The 27,264-nt window shown below is 45.6% G+C and overlaps 1 protein-coding gene across 4 annotated transcripts in view; it reads right to left on the bottom strand.

Annotated features, from left to right (window-relative positions):
* Positions 1-8,991: 8,991 nt before the first annotated feature.
* The window catches only part of BIN1 (bridging integrator 1), a 54,855-nt gene continuing 36,582 nt past the window's right edge, over positions 8,992-27,264 (bottom strand). For 2 of the 4 annotated variants that reach the window (XM_019470936.1, XM_019470937.1), the window contains exons 11-15: positions 15,608-15,700; positions 14,705-14,815; positions 13,167-13,268; positions 11,885-11,935; positions 8,992-9,657 (exon numbers count right to left, since the gene is read on the bottom strand). In XM_019470936.1, the coding sequence (XP_019326481.1) occupies positions 9,550-9,657; positions 11,885-11,935; positions 13,167-13,268; positions 14,705-14,815; positions 15,608-15,700 (465 nt within the window). In that variant the 3' untranslated portion in view covers positions 8,992-9,549. The remainder of the gene's footprint in view (positions 9,658-11,884; positions 11,936-13,166; positions 13,269-14,704; positions 14,816-15,607; positions 15,701-27,264) is intronic. The other 2 variants (XM_019470938.1, XM_019470935.1) reach the window with 1 other exon arrangement.

Raw genomic sequence — 27,264 nt, 5'->3', positions numbered from 1 at the left:
TAGTGCTGAGTACACGGAATTCAGCTCTGATGCTGAGCTTAATTAAATAGAAATATGAAGAAAGAAAGAAAGGCTAATTAGATAGAAATGCAGAGTTACAGGATGTGAATGCTGATTAACCTAATAATAGACAATAATGCTGTTAAGGGGAGTTAAATGGTTTGTTTAATGGATGGAATGATCTATAGTATATAATATATAAAGTACTTAATAGTAAACATTTAATTACCAACTTCAGTTGCACTTTTCTTCACTGTGTGGAGGAAGAGTGTTTCATAAAGTTACTGGATGGGAATAATTTACACTCCTGCAAAAACATCTGTGTCATATGGGAAAGAGCAACAATGTCCGCTTCACAGAACAGCAGAAAGCCTGAGCCACAGTGAGCAATGCTGAGAGCTGCCAGATAGGGGAGGGAAAAGCAAAGTAAGATACCTGTCCTCCTGATCTGGTACATCACTACCTCTGTGGAGCAGGATGTACAGCCATCCCTGACGTGCCTGCCCACGGGAAAGAGGGCTTGGGAGGCAGAAGATGAGCACAAGACTTCACAAAATGGCTCCAGGAGCAACTTGCTGAGGATTTAGGAAGGTGGCCACTTGTCACAGAGGAGCAAAGCCACCCTCTGGTGTGGGTTACGGGGAAACCTCTTAGAGGGCTGAAAGCTAATGTGATCTGGCTAATGTGACCCTTCATGTGATCAGCAAGAGCAAAGCCATGGCCCAGCCGCTAAAACACCCTGCCTGCTCCCAGCACAGAGGTTCTCAGTATGAGCTTTCCTCAGATTTCTTTAGAGGGGCTAGACATCTTGCATACCGGAGGCGTTCATCAGACATTTGGGATGTTTGTACTGAGGTAAGGCATTTGCAGATTTCACGAGTGCCTCCGTGTGGCTGGATTGCTGCACACCTAACCACAGCATCGCCTTCAACAGCAAATACAGCACATTCTGCAAAATCAATAGTCAGGTCTCTCCTGGAAGCCCCTAATAGAGATGTACAGTGGCAATCCTGGACATTAGAGAGGGGAAGTCACTCCAGGAGGCTCTCACAGATCTCCGAATTGGAGATAGGAGAAATTACAGTCTGCAGCACAGGGGTTTCTGAACACGCTTGACTTCTGCCATAATAGCCAACATTGTGGCAGTCACAGAAGGTGCCCTAAAGGGAAACATTATCCCCTTTAGGACACAGGATAACAAGCTTGCACTGCTTCTCTTATGGATGCAGCAGCAGCCCCGGTCCCATCACATTCATTTCACACCTTGGACTGTGTCATGCTGACCAAGTGACATGAATGTGTGCAATTTAATTTTAATACCTTGCACTCCTGCTAGAGCTCTTCTTTCTCCTACCTTATTGCAAAGCAGCTGGGATAGATGCGATGACCTGCACTCAGTGGAGCTCAGCCCCCTGCCTGGCAGGGTCACCTGTGGAGCGGATCATTTCATCCTGCTTAGATTTCAAAAAACAGCCTTGCTTGCATGTCCTTGTTACTGCATGGCGCTGGCCCCCCCCCCCCCCATGCCTGATGCAGCATAGGTGGTACCTGAATTTCTAAATATTAATTCATGAGAAAGTGCTGAGACAAGCAGAGTACATGTGAAGAATTCAATCAGCCGCAGTAAAAGGGAGCGCTCCCAAATGCAGGCAAGACATGGGATAACACCACTGCTAGGAAAAGAAAAGCTGATATTAGATTGGGCCCCTGCCAGAAAGTTGGGTACCTGGCTCTGATAACTCGCAAGTCCCCTTACAGATCTATCCCCCCAGCATCTGAAAAAACAATCTCACCAAATACCTACCAGCAGTGCATCAAAACAGCTTGCAAGTTCTGCCCATCGCTCCTGGCAGAGGGCTGCGCCTTGCCCAGTGAGAAGTGATGCCTACTCCATTACCTGCACCACAGGGCCAAGGAGAGCAGGCTGGCCATTAACTGCCCATGATGAGCCAACTAATCACAGGCACTTGCTGAATTCCTGTTCCCACACTGTTATTAATGGCTCTGTGGATTGGGCCGTGCGGCAGACAGGCAGCAGAGGCTCCTCCACCTGCTGAAGCAGCAATCCTGCTCTGCAAAGGGCACTGGCTTCACCCAGCCAGCAAACAGGAGAAATTGCTGAGAGCTGCCCCAAACTCCCACCTTCTCCTCCTCGGTGTTGCAGAGTGACTCCAAGCTCCACTCTGGGGCTCAAACCCCCTGCCACAGGGTCTTCCCAGCCAGCGTGGGCTGCCGCTGAAGGACAGCCCTGGTACCGACTTCTCCCTTCATGTGGGGATGCCGTGGAGCGATGACACCAGTCAATGCCAGTCCCCTGCAGCATGATCCTTGCCCACTCCCAAGGCACCCTGGCCTCACCTGGTGTCACATGTGCCTCCTCCATCTATAGAGGCTTCCTTCTCCAGCTGTGTTCCCAGGGCGAAGCGCGGCTCTCCCCGCAGCGTGGTGAGGGCTCTCAGGGCCAGACCCAGGGGCCCGTTCCTGCCTTCCCTGCTCAAACCATCCTGCAGGGGCTCGCGGGCCCCCAGCCTGCACATGGCCAATGAGCCCAAGTGCCGCTTGTTTGGAGCAAGATGACATCATCACTGGGAATTAATTATGCAGCTGAGCAGAGGCATCTGACAATGAATTATGCACACTGCTCCCCCTCAGCCGCCTTCTCCCCTCCCCTGTTTTCTTTATATTTCTGGGTGATGGGAATGAAACTGCATGAGCAAGAGCAAACAGAAGGCATGCACAGAGCCCCCGTGCCTCAGGGTTTCGCTCCTGCCCTGCAAGCTCCCAGCCCCGGCAGAGCTGGCTCGGCTCAGCCTGGCAGGAGCCGTCATGCCAAGCCAAGGCAGAGGCCAAGTCACCAACTGCAGCAATAGTTTCTGGGGCACAGCCTGCCTCTTCCCCTCCCTCTGCCGCAAGATTTGATTCAGGTCCATCCCAGTGCCACAGAGGTGAGGCTAAAAGGCACTAAACGTTCCGGGCCATCTGGAAACGAAGGAACTGTGCAAGCACAGTCTGGCCAGCTCCCCGCACTGGCTCTGAGGCTTGCACACCCGCATGCTAAAGCGGAGGACTCTGGCAGTCCATTCATCAAAGTGCTAATTGGCACTGATTTACATCAGATCATATTCTGACCTTTGGCCAGCGCTTGCTATTTACACATCGTGTCCCATATGCAGCTGCACCGAGCCTGTCTGGAATGACGCATCCAAGGGAGTGACCCCCAAATAGTCAGCTATAAACTGCAAATTCCTCTAATCCTGTTCCTCATGGGTCCCAAATCACTCTGGCTGAAGGGCAGAAACACCCCCTTTCTACAGGTGAAGGAAACACCCCATTAAAGAGCAGACCCCCACAGCCAGCTTGGAAACTAACAGCTCACCCAGGTGTGCCAACAGGCCAAAGGGAGCTGGGAGATGTTTGGCCACATGGGGTAGGGTGCCCATGCAGTGTCATACTCCCATCAACAAACTTGCCTTAGAGGATGAAGATCACACCACCTTGGGGTTAGTAGCTATTAAAAAGCAAAGGTCTCAAATCCTTCCATACATTGCATTCGTTTGGTGTCGGGTCCTCACAACAGACCAGAACAGAGATGGCTGCTACAAGAGTTTATTCTGCTGTTGTACTCGTTCAGGGAAGGACCAGCATTGCCCTCTCCATCCCATGTGTTTGTAAGAACTCCCAGTGTTTATGGTGCCTGGACAAACCAAGCCTCTTTGAAGCTACTCACCTTTTTGATGAGAAAGAAGTCCTGAATTGTTTCAACTTCTTAATATAAAGGCGGGAAAAAATGAGAGAGAGAGAGAGAGAGAGAGAAAAAAAAACTGACACAGGACTTAGGATGACACAAATTATATTTCTGAACATTGCCAAGAAAAAAAATGGGACAAATCCATCTAGTACTTGTCACTGGAACTGGGTGTCACAGCTCTGAATACAATGGGAACTGTTCAGCTTTGTTTAAACAAAACAAGAATTAAAATAATTAAAAAAACACTCAAACCCCAAACATTTCTCTGGTCATTGTGGTTAAACTCAGAGACTGAATTAACAGAAGGAAAAGAGATTGCCAATACATTGCCAAAGTCGTTGCCATTTGATTCAGTTAAAGAGAAGCAATAAGCCCAGGACTGGATCTGGCAAGTTTCAAGTAGGGATCATCTACATGAAATGTAGACTAGGGACAGGATTAGCAGAATACGCTGTAAAAACAGGTGAAGGAATTATAGCCATAAGACGCATCAAAGTACAAGTTCATACAGACCAGTCTTCACAGCTGTAGCTTCTCCATTTAGTTTCATAAAATTTCTGAAACGGCCTTCTAATTCTCAGTCCCCACGTGTCAACTACAGACCCCAAGCTTCGCAAGGGCTGGTGGCACAACCCAGCTCTGGGCACCACACAGGACACCCTTCCATCAGGAGTTTGCTACTCAGAAATATCTAAACCAGAGCATGCAAGCAGAGAGGTGTCTGCACCAGTGCCAGGTGCGATGGTACCTGCGTGGCAAGGAAGAGCTTCCCTTTGGCAGCCCAGAGAAGAAAAGCTGTTGCTTGTTTTCCTGATACCAGCATTATCAAGCTGCACTGCGTAGGATTTGCTGATGGACATGTTTGTGCATCTTCTAGCTTTGCATTTTAGGCTGGTGGGAAGTACCCTATGCTACCATCATCCTCAAAGAGCATGGAGAGGCTGGGAAGCAGGAGGAGCTGGAGAGTGGGGCCAGATGCTGAAAGACACAGAGGCTACTGTAATCAGAGGCTACTGTGTTAGAAGCATACAGGCCTTGTCTGTGGAAGATCGGTAGCTCTTCCTAGAAGGGTCTGAGACACCTCTGCATCCTCCAGCAAAGGACACTCACTATTTTGGGGTATGGACTGCACAGCATCCAAAACATCTGTAATAGTGGCAGAGAGCATTCAATCCCTCTGGCACAGAGCAGGAAAGAGGAAACTCTGAACTCAGTGTCCTTCGCAGGAGAGAGACACCTGTTATTGTATTGACCATGCAGATCTTGACCACTCACATTTTGTTCTCAGCCCTAAATAAAGAGGTTCTGGACCTCCCTGGAACCAAGAGGTGAGGCAGTCAGCGCATCAACCCAAAATGAAAAAGATAATGTATCATCCCTCCATCCTCCCCCAGCATCTCCTTAGCCTTGGGCCTTTTCCCTTCAAGAGGCTGTTGCAAAACTTAACTGAGCTGACATCCCAATTCCAGGCAGAAGATGGAGCCCTCACACCTGCTCCACGTCATAAGAGAGACACCCCTTTGAACTGGGGGTGTTTGCCTTGGCCACAGTCTTTGGATCGCGGGACAGGAAAGGGTTCTGCAACTGTTAACAAAGCTTCAAGGATTGTGGCAAACAGATCACAAAGCAGGACTAGCTCTGAACAGCTGGAACGAAGCCTGCACAATCCCTTTTACTGCATCACCGTCACAGCCAAGAAATGCAAAGGTGGTAAAAGCAGACAGCTGAGGAATGCCCATGGAAAGTAGCACAGAGTATGCGGGAGTCTCGCCTGGAAGAACACATTCATCTTTACCTTCGGACCTTTCCCTAATTCTATCTAATAAAGGTGTATTACTGACATTGCTAAGATAGAAAAAAGGGAGAAAAAGCAATGCCTTATTTCTTTCTTACCAGTTGGGCAAATGATAATTCCCACTGCGCAATGGGATTAGGCTCAAATTGGAGTAGCATCATAAATCTATAATCATAAATCTGTGACCGAACTGAGACCGATAGAGCAAGAATGTCTTTCTAAGCCAGGCTACAAAACCAGTCAATGGCATGGGATGAGAGATGCTTTTATTGTTCACCCAGTAAAACAATCAAGTGGAAGATTATTAGATGGGGAAACAGCAGCTTTGCTGGGCCAGATACCAGGTAATCCCTGAAATGTGTCCAGTGTACCTGTCAGTGGAGCAAAACTGGGCAATAGGCTTCTTCGGGTTCTCTTCAGTGGATAATGTATTCACCAAAAAATGCAGTTTAGTGTTAACTGAAACCAGCCATCAGATTAAAAGAAAAAAAGGCAAAGGCAAAAAGACTATTAACATTAAAACATTTTCTTTCAGCATTTTCAAAACAGAAGGTTTCACATTTTTGCTTCAAAGCAACTTGTTATAGCCCAAGTCATAATGTTTTTTAAAAAAAAGTGAAAAAGCAACCCTACAAATGAATGCTTCCTTTTGGTTTGAAAGGATTTTTGTTTGTTTGTTTTGATTTTTCCCTTTTTCATTCCACTGAGAAAATAAATTAAAAAAAAAAAAAATTGTCTCAGGTCACCCTTACAACTTTTTTCCCAGATTTTTCAGTTCAGCCCGCAAACTGAAAAACCACTGTGGGCACAGCCTACTTGGGAGTTTACTGTCCCTCTTTCTATTTGGATCAGTCCTAAGCCAAAGAAAATGGGAAGTTCATTTCACCAGGTAATACCAACCAGAATCAAGGTATTTAACAGATGTAAAAATACTGAAAATGGGAGGAGTTGTGTCTGTTTACAATGGGCTGAACATGACCCAGGAGATAAGAGATCTCCTAGCTCCAAAAAACAGTGCCATCTACAAGCTTCCTGCTATGCCATCCTACTCTCATATAAGGCAATTTACAAACTGTGGGTCTGATCCTGCGTTTGACTGAGATGTGCTGACACCACTTATTTGTGAGCAATGCAAGATCCAGGTAACCCACCCCACCTGCTCTAAGCAAGGGGTTTTGGGGGTTGGGGGGAAGCAAATGGAGAGAGACGCAACGTCCTCCCCACTAGCAACATTTGAGCATCACTCATGTGACCCGAAAACAACATCCCTTTTTTGCAGAGTGTTACCACTTCTGCAGGGACAATACAGTACTGGATAGTCGCTTTGCAAGCTCAATAAAATGAAAAGGCCTTATGAGGATCTTTGTTGGGACAGTCATCTGGTTCAAACACAGCAGAAGACAACAACAACAACAACAGCAAAAAAACCACAATAAATTAGGTATCAGCACAGCTTTCTAAATGCTCTAGAACAATTACCTGCAAGACAAAAATCACAGCTCTGGTACTTAGAATCTTGTCTTTTTTTTAAAAAAAACAATAATCCACAGGTTTTGCATAAAAATAAACATTTTAAGCTGACAGCATTATGTTAATTGGATCAACCCGCTTTTTAATATATATATTTCTATGTATATTTAAATGTATATTTTTTCTATGAATGTTCTTTAAAGGAGTAATGGGAGTCACAAATGCATAAAAATAGATATTTTGGAAAAAAAGAGTAATAAGAAAGACAACCCCGGTTAAAAACAAAAAAAAAAATCAAACGGCAATATTCTAAAGCAACAGCTCACCATACTATAAATTGTGGAGTCCAGTCCTTCTGTATTGTGAGCAGTTACTCCTAAGTACTATTGGGTTTTGTAACAGTGATGTAAAACATAAATTCCTGCACGTTTATTTAAAAAAAAAAAAAAGAGAAGGGATTTGGGTATATAGGACAGATTTTGATGCCTGTTACATTGCTGTAAATAACTAGCACAAATCATCTCCCAAGCTGAAAGCAGGAGGAACTCCAGCAATTCTTGTGTTTATTAAGAATATATTTTCTAATCAAAATCTCATCTGTCCCTCTGAACTAAAATTAAAAAAAAAAATCCACTTTTGCCCTACAGGTTTTTTTCTGTTGTCCTACAAATAATCAAAACAGATTGGAAAAGGTGGGATTTTCAGTAGTGTGTGTCAGCATTCCGTGCATCCTTGACAAAAAGCCAGCTCCTAACAGTTAGGAAGATTGTTTCAGAGAGTGATCCTGTCCCTTTACAGCAGGAGGTAACACTGTTAAAAGTCCCTTAAAGGCAAAAAGATCATGGGGGGAGGGGTAACCATAAAAAATGATAATAACCCGACCTGCTTGCCAGCTGCATCAGTATTCAAGTAAAGTTTAAAGTACCTTTGTGGGACTTGGAGGGTCAGACCGGCTTATTTTAACAACTGTAATATGCACTTTGAAACAGCCTTGTCATCTGCTTGTTTAAACTAAAAAACAAAACTCAAAAACAAACAGGAGCAAAGGAAAGGTATAGGAAAGCTCTCAGCATCAGTATTAGACTGCAGAGTGTCTTCTTGACACTGACACTTTGATGTTCTTGCTTTCCTTTCTAATACATTAAAATATCATGAAATCATGCAGCCATTTTAAATGAGTATTTCAAGGGTCCAGTTTTCGTAGAGGTTAACTTGATCACCAGCACAGCACTGGAGAAAGCTGATCTAACAATATTTCACTTACAGAACTCTTCAAAGGAAAATAAGAAATACAGTTCCACAAACAACCACTTTGATGTTCTTGCTTTCCTTTCTAATACATTAAAATATCATGAAATCATGCAGCCATTTTAAATGAGTATTTCAAGGGTCCAGTTTTCGTAGAGGTTAACTTGATCACCAGCACAGCACTGGAGAAAGCTGATCTAACAATATTTCACTTACAGAACTCTTCAAAGGAAAATAAGAAATACAGTACCACAAACAACAATGCCAATTAAAAACACAAAGCAAATTGTTTTTTCCTTGGTGTTTTTTCTTAGACATTCTTTCAGAAAAAAATTTTTCTTCCCTTATCTCTTTCTTTAAAAGCAAATTTTCTAACCAGCCAGATTTTAGAGCTATCTTCCATCTACATGAATCTAAGCTTTTCTGAAACCGCCTACAGGGTTTTGGGGGCAGAGGATTCCCTCTCATAAATTTCAGATCTATCTAAATGGCATCTGCTTGTTTTGTCTTGTTTCTCCTCCTGAATTTGTCCATTCCCCTTAGCATTTCACAGGCCAATACTACTGTGAGAATTTAGGTGTCTGCATTTGAAAGAACTTTGGACCGAGCACAGCTTCACACATTTCATCTTCTCCATGCCCTTTCCATGTAGTTTCTTCTATCTTTACATGTACAAAATCACAGTTTGTGTAACATTGTTTTAAAGGAAGAAAATAAAATGCACACACGCACACACACACATACATTGTATTGGTGAACGCTGTACACTAAATATTTTTTTCAACAGCATAACAGAAAGTTTGGCCTACTGTAGGTTGAACATGTAGGGAAGGCTGAATTTTTACAGTTGCCATGCAAGCCACCTTCAAGACAAAACAGATGAACCCACCCAAGAGCAAACGCAGCTTCTACTCTCAAGCCATTAGACAAATACTGCCTTTCCAGGGATCAGACTGACATCTCGCCAATTCAGTCAATGCGGTATTTAGAGAACCACACCCAGTTGCTTCTGCATGAGTCCTCTGAATCCAAATGCTGTTAAAACCAAAGGGGGAAGAGGGTATTTGACTTGCCTTATTAGTAGTAGTATGTATATATTTTGATAACACTTTGAATTTCAATTTACTTCTGAAACCTTGCCCTTTGAGAAGAACACACCCTTTAAGTTGACTTTTTTTCCAGGCTTCTGTTCCTTTAAAATTCTCTCTTCATTTCGCCGTTCTTTTTCAATTATCTACCAGAATATTTGCTTTCTTCCAGCAGAAATGTGGCTGGTGGGCTTGGGCTTTCACTGCACTCGCTCTGTGAAATTCTCTGGGAAAACCCCTCGGCAGTGGTCAAGTTCCTTATGCTGGATCCAGTCAGACTCCTTCACACCCATCAGCCATCCTTCATCCTGGAGGAGAAGACAGAGATCAGATGCTGAGGGACAGATGTGAGCGGGGATTTTTCTTACAGAGTGCAGGCCAAGGAGGTGTCAAGGCATTATAAAAGCCATGCTCGTATTTGGTTTGGCGACAATCCAGGAAGAGGATGGGGGAGGATGAAAAAAATGCTTTCATTCCCTTTTAAACAGGGAGAAGGCTACATCTCACCAGAGTTGGTACCAAAACTCCTATCTGACCCAGAGTGTCTAGAGACAGTGAAAGTGTAAACAATAGCAAGTGTAATAGAAACGTCATAATTTACACCCACTGAAGCAGGAGAAATTGTGCCAAAGAAAGTCTCTAGAGCTACAGAATGGAAATCACCTATCTCACCTTTCACAATCTAAACATGAGGGATCTAGCATTCTCCATAAGTCTTAAAAGAGACAGGCACCTCTACAGTGCAATTCATCCCATTCATCTTGGGCACAGGTCTTTGGAAAGGATGAATCATTCCCTGGAGGTGCTCATCCCCTGCTCCAGTCACGGCACCTGGATGATTAGCATTTTAGAGAGGTGGTACAGGCAAAATGAGTCTTGTTTGCTATGCTGAAATTCTGGTCTATGAGAATTGGGAGCTGAGGAGCTCAACCCGTCTTCCCAAAACCCAGCAGTCTGTTGGGCTTGATGCAAGGTGAGGTTGGCAAAACTCCCAAACTTGTGCTACACATGATGTAAGACTCAAGGTGTCTCCCAAGGGTCCTCCCTAGCCACCAAACCTATACATCTATAAACAGGGATGAATTTTCACTGAGGCAGATGGAGTCCAGCCTGGTAGAACCTGCTCAGGAGGAGAACCAGACTTCCCACCCTCTGCCTGCAGGGTGTCTAGCATCGAGATTTCTGCTCCATCTGAAGCACGAGGGAGACAAGATATTCAAGGTGGGAAGGCTGCACTGCTTGCAGCTCAGGCGTGCAACCACCCTATTCTCTGCATGCCTTGGAGCTGCCACCATGGAAGCACCCCTTCAGCATGCAAATATACCCACTCATGTGAGTTATTTGCAGTGGGGCAGCCTATGGGTTAAGACTGCAGCATGAGGCAAGAGAGCTGCACAGGGGACTGCTGCCTCCAAACTCAACAGCCTGCTCTGCATCCACTCCTCTGGGCAAAGCATGCACCAGGCTCATTTAGAGATATGTTATCACATTCAACTACATAACTTGCCAGGGCAGAAGTGCTCAGGCAACCAGATGCTCTAAGCTGTGGAGAAATGGGGTGTGCATGCGTGTGGTTCACACAGTTCTTCTGACACTTCTGCTTTCCTGGAACTGGCAGGAGTTACCTGGGTATTTACCCAAGGCCAAGCAATGCCTCCCTTGAAACATGTTCTTTAAAAACATACCTGCGCAGTGCAGGACTGATGAAGCCCTCACCAGGGGTGATCCATGGGGCACGTATTGTTTTCCACTGCCATTTTGCAGCTTCTGCCCTCTTGTCCTGTTTTCTGCACATTTCATGTTGCAGCAGCTCAGACCAGCCATTGTATCTGAGTTCCCTGCTTCCTTGCAGGCTGTACTGGGTGCCTGCGGGCTCAGTTAGCCCTTGTTACTGCCTTAGACTATAGAGCATTATAGAGCATTCAGGGGATGTCATGGGAATGGCATGAGATGGGAGCCCATCTGCAGTAGCCAGCTGCAGGGGCTACGGAAGGACTGACATGCCATAAATCAGGAAGAGAAATAACTAGGCAGAAGACGCTGGGCCCAAGTGTCTGGAAGGCAGCTTCCAGCTCACAGCACAGCAAGCACAAAAGCTCATCCATTTGCACATAGTGTCTGTGCCATACAGCATGCATCACTCCCACTGCATCCTGCTATGAAGGGTCTCCTCAGCTGTAGGGATTAGACACGAGGACCCAGATTGACCCTTGCCAATTCTGAACCACGTCACTTGAAGTGTCAGCTTAGAAGCGTTGCTGCCCTCAACCCTTTCTTCCATCAAGAGAGAAATCCAGGCCTGGCTGAGGTACCCACAAACTGACACCTAAGCTGCAAGATGGGGACATAAATCAGAGTCTATTATCCTAAGCTTCCTCCACTCACGTGCACAGTTCATGCACATGTTAACAGCCAACGTTTTCTGGCTGGGTACGGTCAAGGTTAAGGAATGAGCTGTAGCACAGGATACACTGTAGGAGGGTTAGAGGGCTTCAGTGCAGCTACAGCATCATGTTAGCAACACTCAGAGCTCACCCTCTGCAGCTTGGAGAGTCTCGAGTTCATGGCTGTTGCACCCACATCCAGCTAGAGTGCAAACATAGGGCATTGAAAAACTCTGCTCCACAAACATCATCCCCTACCACAGAAACTAGGGGAGCTGCCGCTCATTTCCCATCCAGTAACCTTTCTGAGAAAGAAATGCTCACAAATGCTTGTGCAGGGCAGTCCCACCCAGTGAAGAGTCTTGTCTCCGGAAGGATTCACTGCCTCTTCCCCATACAACCCTTCCCACCAGAGCACCTAGCTCTGCGGGAACTGCCAGCACATTATAGCTCCCATTTCACAAGCACCAGCAAGATCTGCCTCCATAATTCACAAAGCCAACAGCTGAGCCACAAAGAGGATCCACATCTTCTGTGGCCAGTGAACTACTTCACCTCCCCTTTACACCCCTTTGGAATCCAGATCTTGTCTGGGCTTGGCCAAACCCAAAGAGCTGGTGACTACTGAATCAATTTGGAGAATTCCCTTCCTTTTCCAGACAAAGACCTGGAGACTTGAGCATGAATTTTATAAAATCACCACCTCCCTCAGCCAAAGTAGTAAAGCTGCTGCAGACTTTATCAGCTGGAAGCCCTCAAACACAGCAAGTGAGGAGGATTTACTCTAGGCTTCTAGAAATAGCTCAGATTAAAGAAAAACATCTCCAGTTAAATTCAGGTTGGAGATGAACAGTTAAGACTGTTCTCTAGGACTAAGCAACCTGCTCCAGCCTTTGATTCTGCTGCCATCTCCTGACCAAACACTGTCTTTTGAAAATAGCCATTGCTATGCTGAAGTGCAGGACATCATCCACAGAAAGCTGCTTTCTCAGAGCTCCGGCATTTCTCAAAAGGGGAGAAAACATCACCATAAGCTGTGGGTCACTCCTGCCAATGCCACTGCACTGCAGTGGTCACAGGGAATATGCATCAAGTTTAGGAGCAGTGAGGAGGCAAAGTACGGGCTCTGTTGGGCTCCCTGATCAAGGAAGCCATTGTATTGGCTAAAATGCCCTGATAGGGACAGGAAGCTGCAGCTATTTCACATGCTTTATGCAGGATAATGTCTCCACTTGCCAATCACAAGCAGAGTCCTCCCCTCTGTTGCAGGAAGCCAATCTCAAGCTCAAGGACAACCGGCTCTCCCGCCAGCTCCCAGACACAAACTGATGGCTCTGCGTCCAGCCAGCCAACTGTTAGTGGAGGAAGAAGCAGCTCTGGAAATCCCCTTGGCTCCTCCCGGCCCAGGCTCACACCCTGTCTTCCCCACTCACCTGCTCCTCAGGGTTCTCAAATGGAATCACAAGCACCACGTCCCCAGCCTTCAGCTGCAGCTCATCGCTGTCAGTGGCCGTGTAATCATGCATGGCCTGGACCTATGGGGAGAGGAGAGAGCAGCTTGGGTGAGGCCAGTCTTCTCTCACCTAGCTCTGTAACGGGTGACAAGGCTTTCCACTTCATTGATTCACTGGATGATTCAGGTTGGAAGGCACCTTTGGAGGCCACGTGATCCAACCTGCTGCTCAAGGCAGGGAAAGCTTGGATCACAAATGCCACATCTACGGGAATAACTACTTTCCTTAACCTAATGGCTACATGCTTGTTCATACAGCCTGGCACACAAGCTCGCCTTTGCCACAAGGGCATCCTGGTGAGTCTCATTCAACTTGTTATACATCAGCATCTCCCTGTCCTTCCTTAGGAGGGTTGAATTCCCATGGTGTGGGCCTAAAAATCTCACAGGATAGAAAGCCTGCATTCACTCGGATGGTGCCCTGTTGTTCTTTTTTGCAGGTGGGCTGCAAGAGCATTGGAGATTATAGCCTCCCATCTCTGTCACAGCAAGCAGGGAGAGGAAATGTAGGGAAGAGTATCAGTTTGGATCTTCGAGTGATTGTATCCTGCCATGTTTTCTCTTTGGTATTCAGACTAATTCCTATCAACATCTGCGTTACAGCTTTTCTACTTCAAACCACTGCTCTCCACTTCGAGCACTACAGTCTATAATGCTGCCTGTAACCACTATAAATGTGATAAGCCTCCTATTGTTTTTCAGGGTTTTGTCATTCTTCTGTTTTGGTAGAAGTCAATGACGTAGACAGTGGGAGGGAGGGGGGCGGGAGGGGGGGGGGGGGGAAGACGCACGGACATGACTAAAGCAGAAGAAAAGCATTCCTATAGCAGGAGACTGTCATTTCTCACTTTCAGGGCATGATGTGTCCGTGCTGTCTGGCTACCATATTCCATTACGCACGTTAAATTTGTGGCCTATCCTCACTCAGAATCACTCCTTCCTCCACACCTTCGAAACAAGCTGCAAGTGATCTTTGGCATATTCAGAATACCCACCAGACTTCCCTGTCTAATCCTGTATTTTTCCCTGCTCATCCTGGCTTTCTGATTTCCCCAACACGAAGTCCTCTGTCCCTACTGGTGTTTCCAACTCTTCTTCATTTGCCACTTGCATCAAAGTTTAACCTTTCCAGTTTGGAGCATAACTTCTTATCTAGTATCCAGAGTCTGTGACTGACACTACCACACCACCAGAAATAGAAATAACTGCAGCAGAGAGAAGGAGGGGTTTTGCTATACAGCACAGCCAGACATTTAGACACCAATGCTCTTACACATTCCTTTGAAGCATCTGGAACTGCATGAAGCTGGGCTGCTGGAGAGGAAGGTGTATCTCTCCTTCAACTTCCTTTCTCCCTTTCAATGTGGCACAGCCCACGGCCATGCTGAGTAAAAGTAGTTAATTCATTACGGGGGGGGGAATCACCAGGAACTCGGTGTCCCACCACCACGCACTCACCTTGAACAGAAATCCTGGGGGCATGTCAGCTCTTTCAGATGAAGCGCCTCCTTCCACAGTGCCATTGATGGTAGCAGGGAAAGTTTCCACAACGACAGCAGGTAGAGAGCTCTGGTAGGGAGCAGCAGCCAGGAAAGGAAAAAAAGCCATTGAGAAAAGAGAATCCAAAATTGCAGCTCCAAGTCCACCCTGGAGGATCCACATCCCAACCCTACCCGTGGCTTCAGTGGGTTTTCCCAGCACACCAGTCAGTGACAAAAACACCCCAAAGGACAGCAGAGTCAGCAGTGAGAAGGCAGGAGAGGTGACCACTGTCTTCCTTTGCTTAAGGCTGCAGAAGGGCAGAGAGGATTTAGAGTTTTTCTGGGACCACAATGCCCAGCATTTCCCATTCACTGCGGTCATGACGCAGTTCTTGTAGAGCCCTCGTGGAACAGACAACTCAAATGCAACAGCCTATAGGAACCAAGTGGCCATGGGATGGGACCTACTCCAGTCCCCTAAAAAAGTGGCAGTGTCAGGAAACAAAGAGGAACCCTGGATATTCAGGGGACACAGACAGAGCTCAGAAGACAGGGTAGGTAAAATAAATGGCAAGCAAGGAGGAATCCAGCAGACAACACAAACTTAGCACAGCATGGGCTGTGGGCTGGCTTCATAACATGGGTGAAGGGGCAGTTCTTTTTGTGGATCTTCCAGCAGAGCTTCTCCCTGAGCATTACACAAATAAAATGCAACGGCTAAGTCTAGCCTCTGAATAAGAGCGTTGTAACTGCTGGGGTGGGCAGGGATGTGTTTTTCCAAGCAGCCCCACATCTCTTTTCCCAGCCCAGCCTCCCACATCTGCTGTATGACAAAGGGATGTGATGGAGAAAAGGGACTGCTATCCCTCGAGGTGCTTACCGATCCTGAATCAGCTTCAGTTTTAGATGCTTCAGCTCCAGCTGCTGCTTCTGATCCAGCTGCTTCAGCTCCTGCATGGGCTGCTTCTGCAGGCTGCAATACAAAAGTCATCCAGGTGGAGAGTTATGCTCATTACAGCTACGTGTGCATACAGAAAAGTGCAGCTCAGTCTGTCCAAGTGCTCTATGCTGTTGACTGCTGCCATCTGCTGACAAATAGGTGAGAAACCTCAGGACCTTGCTAGGTTTGTCTCCGTCTTTCTCTGCAACCCGGTGAAATCACAGTAAAGCCTGCATTCCCTCACTCCAGCCATGCAGCAGGCAATACTCCAGAGGAAAGAAATGAAACGCCAAAAATCCCGTGCGCCTCTTTCTTTTCACTATCTAAATCGCAGACCTACTTTACACATGCACAGTATCTATTATTACATATAGATTGCCCGCTTTGAATGTGAATACAAGTCTGCTTGCATGCCAAGGGACAAGGATCTCTCAGTAGGCTACTTCCAAGGATCAACAATCAAGGAATGTTTAAGCCTTTGCATACTCCCAGAAACAGAAAAACATGATAATTATGTGTCCAAATATGGAACTTAGTCTGGACCCAGCATCTACATGACATTAGCACTGAATTAAACTGAACTGAAAACTGTGCTAACTTTCACCCAATTTAATTTTGGATAGGCCCAGAGAGTCATGAATTTGGATTCTGTTGTGAATATTCTATTAGTAAAAATTTGCTATGAATATTCCGCATGGTGTGTGCACACATTTGTGTTTGTGGAGAGGGGAGTTTCTAATGCACAAAAGCTGCCACCACCAAGGACAAATATTCAGCATCACCTACAAATCACTGCCTGGCACAGACCATTCTAGGAAGCCTGCGGACAGGGGTTCCTGTACACAACAAAACCAAACACCTCTGATACACTTCCAGCGGTTCAAGTTTTTATTCTCCCTTGCCTGAAGCCAGGCTAACTTTATTTTAACACAAAATTAAAGATATTCATTTGCCCCTCCCAGAAACCGCAGCAACACAGGAAGTAAGTTGGATCTGGTAGCATCAACGCTGCAGATCAGCCCCTTGGGAGACTAGCCAGGCAGCACCTGGGAAGACTCCTGACGAGAATCTCAGGGGTCTAATTTGCAGCCCGAGTGTCTTCATTCATGGCCAGTCTGTATCCATTTGTTCTCTATACCAGGCACACGTGCCTCTTCGCAGAATCTAACCAGATACCCACTTTATACTTGCACAATAGAGATTGCCATAGAGATTTCCCATTTTTAATACATGTGAATAAACCAGCTTTAGCATGCCTACATGCCTCATACATTTGGTAAACACATGTACCCCTGAACACAACCACGTTCAAAACAAGGCATTGTCCACATTTTTTGATGTTGCAATTCTTATAGTCCCAACCCTACAAAAGCCCAGTGTAAACCAATGACCATGGCAACCCTTAACTCTACACCCATCTGGCTACTAGCCATGCACTGGCACAATGCTCCAAGTAGTTTTCTAATAACAGCAGCAATAACGAAGAAATAAATCCTTGATTTAACAAAAAGCCATTACTTTACCTTCAGCTGCTCCAATAGTGCCATTTAACCCATGCTTTCCTCTCCTATCACATCCTTCCTCATGTCTCCCATCACCATGTCCACAGGCCTATACTGCCAGAGGATATTATAAACAGCAGAGCTGTTCCTATCCTGCAGAGGATTCCCACAGCAGCTTTGGTAGTGCTAAGGTAAATGTATGCATATGAAATGCTACAAAGGCTTCTCCTGTTTAATTAGATTCACTGCCAGGTTGCTTTTTATTTGGATTCAGTGAAACTGAAACTGGGACAGATGCCAGCCCAACTCTATCTGGCCAAGCATGGTTTTTATGTGGACAAGTGAAAAGGAGCTCAACGTGAGCTCCTTTTTTAAAAGCAGCTAATTTGCAAAAACAGTAGTTAATAACCAGAGAAATTGAATCTAAATTAATTCCCTGGATTTCAAAGGGTGTTTTCATGTCAGCTACTTATTTTTCTATTTTATGTACCTGTGGGCACCCCAAGGCCTATAAAAGCATTTACAGTCATGGAAAGACACTACAGGGAGAAGAGGAAGAATTGCTCACTGCTGTTGCCAGGTTTGAAAGCTTTGCTTATTCCAACAGCAGCATCATACACACCAAATGCAAGTTTCCTAGTCTGCAGAACTAAGCAAGTTCTGCTGCATCCAAGTTTCTATGCAGTTGTTAGCCTCATGGCATATGGGACTATGTAACCATGCAACAAGTCTCCTCTCATCAACAGCTAAGAACAATATTAGAGCAGAAACACTTCAGAAGACTTGAAGAGCAACAGGAGGATTCCCCAGCTATAGGGAGTTCTGCTCTTTAACCGTGTATGGTATGCCAAGGTCAGAATTGGCATGGTGAGAACATCTTGTCTAGTAGCATTCCCCAGTTGATTAAATTGTCCTTTGGGTGAAATCAGTTTCCAGGATGGGAGAAATGGCCCAAAACAGTTTTTACACCCCAGACTGTAAGCACAGCTCAATCAGGTACAGTCATAGCTCACCCCTGCCCATCCACTTGAAAGGCACAAGATCTTTCCTTGCAAAAACACAGACTTCTTTTCTTTCTTACTAAGACAGACGGACAATGCACATACATGGGAATGACAGATGTTAAACACTGATGGCTGATAAAACACACAAGGGAAACATCTTTCTCGACATGACCCAAGCTCACATGAAAGAGAACACTGGCCACAGTGAGTCCTTGGGCCAGACTCTCAGCAAGGGTTAAGTTATGTCCTCCCAAGTACTGACTGTAGGTGGTGATCTGGCCCTTGAGAATGGAAAGGTTGGCAGGACTCGATTCCCCAGCATAAGCCAAGGATTTGTGCTTACATCTACACCATGGGATATAGCCAGCTCAAATAGCAGGCTTGAGTACCCAGACCAAGCATTTTCTGTCCACACTGCTGGCTGTTTGTCCAGAGGGGCTCAAAAGTACTTCTGCTTGAAGTATGTCCCAATGGAACAATCTGCAGCAATCTGAGACCTTCCCAGGCCCGATATATCTAGAGGGCATAAATGAGGGTCTGGATTTGGTTCAGATGCAGAGCATGTGTAGGGTCTCCCTTGCCAGCAAGCTCCAAAGCTGACATTGAGGCAGATGCCAGGTAAATCTTGAGCCTGCACTTAACTTTCAGTGTAGACACAGGCTGAGCTATTTCACGTCAGCCTTTCTGGCAACGATGGTCAATAAACAGCAAACACCACAGATAATTCCAAACGTGTATGTATACCCAATGGTACAGGCAGTAAGGACAAGGGGCAGCTGAGACATTTACGCATCGCACACAAGAACAACAGGATGTAGAGTTTAGGAAATACTGGGCAGTGGAGGGTGAAGATGATGCCACAATGGGATTAAGTTTGAGGAGAACGTCACAGTATCATGCCAAAGGAAAGATGAGTGAGTTAGCAGGGAAACGCAATGGGATTGTGCGCTGGTGGAGACATAAGTTTCAGAGTGCCAGACCTGACTTGCAAACATGTGGCTGCCCCTGGGGCTTCACAGGTGGTGTAAAGGTGGGTTCAGCAGCACATGGAGCAACTTTGGTTTGGGGTGTGCAGAAAGGAAAAGCAGCGAGGGAAAGGAGACAGGTATGTGCAAAGAGATGGCACTGGCACATGCACAGCACATGATGAGAGATGAAAGCCATATGAAGTTCTTACCTCCCATAAATCCCAAGGTAAAGACTAAGCATGTCAAAGAGCAACAAAAATAAAACATGTTTATACATGATTATTTCAGTGAGTACAAACATTACAGATGCTGATCAGACTGAAGCAGACATACACATTCAATAGCCCTTATCTCTGCATGTTTTAAAAATATTTTTTTAGTACCTGAATTTATACACCCCTCCCCACTGCATATTCAAATTTAAGCACCAAGGCATTTGAGTAAGGGTTTTTTCTACCTGTGATATGAAGGGAGACAGACTAGCCACATTCAGTTATCAGTGGCAGACCACATAGCCAGAAAAAAAAACCTCATGAGTTTGTGGCCCATCAGGGTGGATATCCACACCCAATAGAGTTAATATAATTTCAGAAACAAGACTTCAACTGGTGTCTTTAGTTGTGAAATATCTTAACCTCTTTGCCATAGTGCCCACCCTATAGGAAATAAATTTGACTGCTTTGAAAACTAGGTGGCTTTTGCTAGGTTTTGTACTGCAGTTACCATTAGAAAGTATTGATTTCAGACTCTTTCTTTTATTGACTTCTGAAGCTAATAATAAATACATTAGAACACCAAATATGCTATTGCTGAGCGGTTTTGAAAAACCCACTCAGGGTAATATTTGTTGCTTGCTAGAAGGGTAACAAATAATTCCATTTTAAGTCAAATTTATACTCGTATCATCCTACGCCAGTATACCCAATTATCCAAGTTATAACTGGTGATTCGGGGGGGGGGGGGGGGGCTTATCCTGGCATGCAGCTTGTTCTGTCAGGCAAGCAGACATGAAATGCCAATCTGCCCACTTAAAGTTCCAGAAAGTGGTAGCTTGCCATATTGGTGTGTATCAAACTATGATAATAACTAGTATTTTGCACATACATTATTTTAATTTAGAAGAATCAAATGCCTAATGTTTGATCTCTCTAATAAGAGAGGTCTTATTGCTACAAAAATCTGTGGCATACAGGCCTACTTGACATGATGATACTGGAGAAATACGGTAAACATCCCAATTATGTTTATTACACATTTTAATGGCAACCACAGGCAAAAAAAATAACCATTTCATACATATGAAACGGAAAGTCTCGGTGAGGACAACAGCCAAATTCAGGATGCACTTCAAAACTTCCAGCCATTTAGACATAAAATGAAGCGCAGTCCACCTGCCTTTGACAGTGGACAGGACCAGGTACAGGCCAGACCAGAATTAGGCATCTTTCTTTTTGATACTGCACTGCACAGCACTATGCTCAGGGAGGAAGCTACTTCTTAACTATGAACAGAGGCTATGTTATACCCAGAAAAAGGGCTTCACATCACTTGAATATCCATCTACAGCTTTGTTCACCTTAAGTAACTGCAGATTATCAGTGTCTGTTTATTAAAAATCCCTTTGAGAGCAATTTGTAGAAGGAGCACAGAACTGAGGCTGAATTCCCATCCATAGAGCAACAGTTTAAATCCATATAGCATACAGAGGATGCTAATCTAGGGAGGGACATACATTAAGTTGAATGAGTTGTCAATCAGTAGATCATCAGAGCAAAGCACAAGCATCCCACAAACACCTAGTGCCAGACTGTGGCCAGGCTAATAGCCACCTGATTCTCACTGGACTTACACATCCAGCAGAGAAGACCAAGGTGCCCATCTGCAAGGCACAGGTCTGGGCACCCAGCCCAGCCACCCACAGCTCAGGTCCACGTTATCATTCACGTGGTACAGGTCACGCCACACTTGGCAACAAGTCAGTTACGAAGGGAGAAGGAATGGTGATATGAACCAACCTGGGAGGCAGGTGTGGGGGTCTTCCCCACAGTGGCATCTGGTTTAATGGGATCAAAATCCAGATCCAACAGGCTGGCTCCCTCCTGGAAGGGCCCAGGGGCATCAAACTTGGCAGCAGTGAGGAAGAAAAGCAGTACGAGCATTAGACACACACACGCACGCGCGCACAGTAGAGAAAGGGTATGTGATATCCAGGAGCTAAGGCTGCAAGCACAGAAGACATGGTGGCAATGCAAATGCCTGATGTGACTCCTGACTGCTTGGTGCCTATAATCACGGGCAGTTCGCATGGGTGTCACTGTAAACCAAACCTGAGCCTTTTCCACAGGACTCATTCATCTTCCCACCTGGCCAAATGAGCTGACATGGTGTAAGCACCTGACCTGCTCTGGTTAAAAGGATTGCTGCCACTGATGACTCAGAAGGGCTTCTCTTCTATTTATATCTATTCCCCATAGCTCATCCAGCTGCCTTTGTACCGAAGGCCCAGGACAGACTCCCTCAGCCACGTACAGAAGAGCTGCCATCCATACAACTTATCTCAGGAACATGGATCCAGGCAGGAAACGACTCAAACTGCTGGAAGGCAAGTCTGAGAGACCTCAGAGCTAACTCCCAAAGCTCCTAATTCCCTCCTGCCTTCTGAGACAGAATCACAGAATATGGCAGCTCACCCTAGCTAAGGGATTTGAAGCACTCACCAATCCCAAAATGCTGTTTTCAATGGTTTCCATTTCTCAACATCCCAGAAACATGCACACACGAGTCTTCTAACAAAGCATAAATTTGAGAGGCTTCGCTACCCTCTTCAAAGTCAGCAGAATAACTCCTTTTGACTGATTAATGCTCTAGCTAAAGACAATGATGGCACATTAGCTGATTACCATTAATAAAACAGTCACTACAAAGGACATGAGTGATTAGTATTCAAAACTGAACTATCACTTTTGGTTTGTAGATTTAACCTAACCACTACAAGACACTCCTTTCTACTCGGCTTCAGAGGAAGCTGCTCTCTCCAGGATGTCCAGGAAGATTTGCCCGTTTCCACTGACCTCCCAGCTCACTGGCCCCACTGCTTCAGCTACCTTTCCAACAACACACAAAGTGTGGCAGATCGGTCTCCACAGTTATATCATAGCCCCACAATGGAAAAACTCCTGGAAAGTAGCAAGAGACACCATTTAAGAGAAAGTCCTCTAAATACAACCCACATCACCATCATTTTCACCTCCTCTAGTTTCCTCTTACTCCAATTCTGTTATAGATTTTTTTTCTCCCTTATGAACATCTCTTTTTGAGATCCACAGGGATGAGGACAAGGAACCAAGCTCTCCCATCTCACAATAATAAACCCTGACCAGTATGCAGAAACCAACTGGCATTCTAGTACGCTCCTCCAGCACATCCAGGCCACCCATTAGAGAGGCTCCAACCCCAATCTTTAGTTTTGTTTGGTAGTGAGACATCAAAGGCTCCAGTCATGCAATAATCTTACCTGCCATTGAAGACTTTACATGCAAGGGCTAGCACCCCTTGCCTTTACCCAGATCTCCCACAAGACAGCTCATTGGAGCTAACACATCTGACAGGAACGGCCCTGGGCAACACACTGAATGCTAGTGGCTGTTGTGTGCTTCAGTGAAGACTATTCTGGCAACCAGAGTCCTCCCCCTCAGAACTCCCATCTGATTGGAAGTCACAGCAGATCTCATCCTGGGTCAGAGCACTGATCAGGTGCAGAAGAGTACATCTGACTAAGGGCTGGCGTTCACATGGAAATACATGATACAAACCATGGGGCAGAGCGAGCTGTCTATTATGATACAGGAGAAGGAAGCACAGAAAATAAGACAGTTGCTCAGCTGCCTGTGGTCCCTGCCTTCCAACACTGCTGTCAAATCATGTTTCTGCTCTGCAAGCTTTATCTATTGCAATGCAAAATCTGACATGGACTTCCTTCCCTCCCCGCTTCACCTCTGCTCCTCAGCAGCTGGGTGGAAGGTGGCAAACCAGAGGCAATGGAGCAGCATGATGCAAGGAAAAGTTAGGGAATGAGTCACAGATAAGCACTGATAGAGTAATTACTTGTGCTTTAACAAGCATTTAGGAAAAAAAAAATGTTTATATGTATATATATAAAAATAAATAGATGCAGGTATCTTATGATACAGCCAGAAATCTGGTCAGGCTCCTATATACATAAGGACTGTCATTCTCCTAGATCTAACACAGAATTCCCCACCTGGGCATCCTCTCTTGCAGTGATATAAATCAAAAGGGAAGTGAAGAGGAAAATACATAATTTGAAAATGTTTTTCCTTTTTCAGGGCTTCAAAAGGTGCCACATGACAAGAAAGAAATATTCCGACGGGAATATTCTGCTGGCTGGTGAAGAGTGACAGACTGTGTCAGCAGTCCTGAATTCACAGCAGGCACAGTCCTGCCCATCTAAACTGGAGGCACCTATTCTCTGCAAAGAGAACTTCATGCAATTCCTGTTGGCCTTTCCTGTGCAAGTGTGGGCTTTAAACCACAAAGCCCATGTGTGAAGGCATAGAGAGCACAAAAATGCCTTCTCCCAGAACTGGCACAGATGCCAGGGTCAGCACTTGGGGGTGTACAAGAGCAGAAAACACATGCTTCATCCACACCCAGGATCAGTGGCTCTGGAGAGAGCATATCATGGGGAGCCATAATCCATGGCATTGCTGCTGAACAAATGCAGTGACTACTTTCTGGCATCTTCACCAGATACATTTCTCCTGTTTCTTCTACGAATGAAAGCCCTCAAAGGGCAACACGTTAGTCAAAGCTGCCTTCTAGCCACCCTCCCCTCTAAGTTTGCCTCCTGTCTAACCCTTTGCCTTTTGAGATCCAATGCTGAGCTTGCCTTTCTCCTTCACCTGACCAGGTTTCATGGCTTGACACCTCCAAAGAGAAGAAAGGTCAAAAGGAAAAGTTCAGAGGCAGACAGATATAAGGCAGGGCATAGCAGCTAACCTGCGAAGGGGTTGTCACACTTATCTCAGGGACAAAATTGTCATCAAACAGACTGATGATGTTCTCCTGCTTGATCTCCTTGGAGGGGGTGACTTTTGGAGGCGGAGGCACCGGAGGCCCTTTCCTCAACTGCATGCAAGTGAGCACACGGCCACAGCACAGACGGCGACACCCAAAAAAACCAGAGACAAGAACCAGGTTAGCCACAAAAACTGAAGGTGGGGGAAATCACAACCACAGGCACAGAGCAGGGTCCAATCAACTCCATCTGAAGAGAGGGAGGGAGGGTGAAGGGCTGAACTGAAACAAAACAAAAAATCACACGCCTCCAGAGAAGGTTTGGCATCATTAGTTACACTTCAGCCTTGGGCAAGTTTCCCTCTGCAGAGGAGAAGCGTAACACGATTAATATGCATTGACAGGACATGCATACATAATTAAAGCATGTGCAACCTTCAAAAGAACCACTGGGAAGGGAGCAGATCAATTACTGAGAACACGATTCAATAGACCAGGCCAGCACTGCCTCCCTTTGCCATACTTACCATACCTAAGGGAATGAGAGATCAGACCCAATTTGTCCTATTATGGGTAGGTGACCATGAGGACAGACTCTGATCTGCCCAGTAGTGGTTCCCTGGTGCACTGGTTATCAGTGTACCTGTAAGAAAGGTCTGAAGGAGCTCTTGATGGTGTCTTACCACTTCTCAGCTTTAGGCAAGAACAATTCAAACTCCTGAGAAGCCATGACTGCTGTGGGCCCAACTCTGCTCTCAGTTTCACCAAGGAGCATTGACACTAATGAAGTCGTGTTTCCCAAATGGACATCCCAGAGAACGCATAACAAAGTCTGACCCTGTAACTCTAGCCCATCCTAATACCCACCATCATGCTAAAAGACTCAGCCTGACACTGTATCCACAACCCCATGGGAAGCTGTGGTAGGCCTTCCCTATATCAACCCATCCACATCCTTTTCACATTTTCCTGTGCCCAAGGCTCAACGGTCATTTCTAGATCAAATCAAACTTCGAGGAGCTGCTGCTGTGTTGGAACAAAGCAGCCGTACAAGTTCCCAGCACCACAGCAATGCTCAGCAATGACAATGCTTTCCATTTACAGTGATGTTTTACAGTTACTTGATCTTCTTATCGTACCTAGGATCCCAAGGCAGCAAGACTCGGAGACCTGGCAATGGGCACCCAGTATATCAGTGTCAGGCCAAGATCTGAAACACAGCAATCCCCAACTCCTAGTCCTGTGTTCACACTCCTCCAGCATATAACCGAGATCTACAAGGCATTTATTCTGATTGCTAAGGATATGCCCAGTTTTCTACTGGGTTAACCTACTTTAAAGAGCGTGAGTGAGTATGCAAACACACATTTTCCACTGAATAGCTGGGAAGGGGAAATAATGAAAGTAGAGTGCTCGCTTCCAACTTTTCACTATTTGCAGAAGTTGGTGTGTCCATATTCCCTGACAACACTCCCTTCCTGAAAATCCCCTGCTTACCAGTTGTAAGAAGGGACCAGAAATTTCAGGGAAAAGCTGTTCTCAGAACAGAGCCACCATCTGCAGAAATGAGAGGCTCCAATTACAAACTCTAAAGTCAAAAAGATCCCGACTCTTCCGCTATTTATTTCTCTGAAATAGTCAGTCTCCTTCCTTCCAATGCATTAGTGTCTTGGAGACCACTCTTTCCACAGTGTCCAGCATTACCTCCAACAGCAGTCTAAAACCACATTTCAAAGACAACAGGATTGCATATTGATGTTGGGCTATACCTGGAAATTCATCAAGCACAACCAACCTTGCCACCTAGAATAAAACAAATCCTCTAAAATTTTTCTGCTGACTTGGATTCCACAGAGCTTTACCTGTCTAAATTCAACATAGTTGTGCTGATTTCAAAAGTGTCATTACAGTGTTTCAGTGGTGTAACTGAGAGCAAAAGTCTGACCTCTGAAATTTCACAGACCCCTGAAGTCCTATGTCATCATCAAATTACCCAGTGCGGAGAACCGATAGCAGCTGCTTCTTCCAAAAGACAGAAATAAGCTGTTTTCGGGAATTAAAGGACAGTGAGAGTAAAAGAGCTAATTTTTTGGCATAGGGAACAGTTCAAAAATTAGTTAGTATTTATTTGGTCTCTCCTGTTTTGCTGTCTTTCTCTCCACAGCCTTTGCTTATGGTTTGCATTAGTATTTCAGACAGGAAGAGGCCAGAGAATTGTACTTGCTTGTTGCTTTTTGCTTCATCCTCCCCCAGAGGATGAGGCCACTAGCCTCCCTAGGAGGACCCTAGAACAATCACTTACCCATAGGTCAAAAGTAATGACACCTGTGAAGATTTCAGTATTAAAGTCGAGCACTGTTGAGAAAGTAGACACTTGTGTTTTCCAGCTGGCTGGCAAGCTGACACACACTTAGTTTCTAGACTTTATCCATACAGACACCAGGCTTGGCTCTAAGTACGAAACCCCTGTCCCTGTCTTCCCTCCCTCTGGAGCCAGCTCCATCTCTTAGCACCTAGTATGAATATGGAGTGGAGCTCTTGTTCTTCACCGTAGTAAGGCCTGGGAGAATGAATTAAATATAGATAGGGAAAGAGCTGCCAGGCGGTGGCAGCATTAGCTGCAAATACCATTTCAGTCTTGCCTGTGGCCCATCTGAGTTTCCAGCCAGGGCTGCACTGGAATATTCTGCTTGCTTGACAAGGAGTGTCTCCAGCCCCATTCCTGTGGGCAGGAAGGCAGCAAGTGAATGAGAAAGCACTTGCAGGCTGGCAAAAACAAGGCTTATGTGTGCTATTTAAAGAAAAAGGAAGAAGCCAAACTCAGCAAGACAAGTCCACAGGCAGGGTAAGTGAAGTCTGCAGTGAACAGCTCAATAAATCTGTATGATTTCTTTTTCCAAATTTCAATCAAGTTATGGCAATCTCTGAAAAAAACAGGAAGGCAATTCTGGATGCACTGTCCTCTCTCCCCCATACACATACCCTACTCCAAGGTCCTAGCCAGGGAGGTGGCGAAGCCACTCTAGGCTGTGCGATGCTGAGCAGTGCAGAGACCTTGGAGAAGTCCTGAAAAGACACTGCCAGGC

This window comes from Aptenodytes forsteri, unplaced genomic scaffold (genome assembly GCF_000699145.1).
Source record: "Aptenodytes forsteri isolate BGI_AS27 unplaced genomic scaffold, ASM69914v1 Scaffold255, whole genome shotgun sequence".
In the NCBI taxonomy this organism is placed as follows: Eukaryota; Metazoa; Chordata; class Aves; order Sphenisciformes; family Spheniscidae; genus Aptenodytes; species Aptenodytes forsteri.
This window is presented reverse-complemented; position numbering and strand designations above follow the sequence as displayed.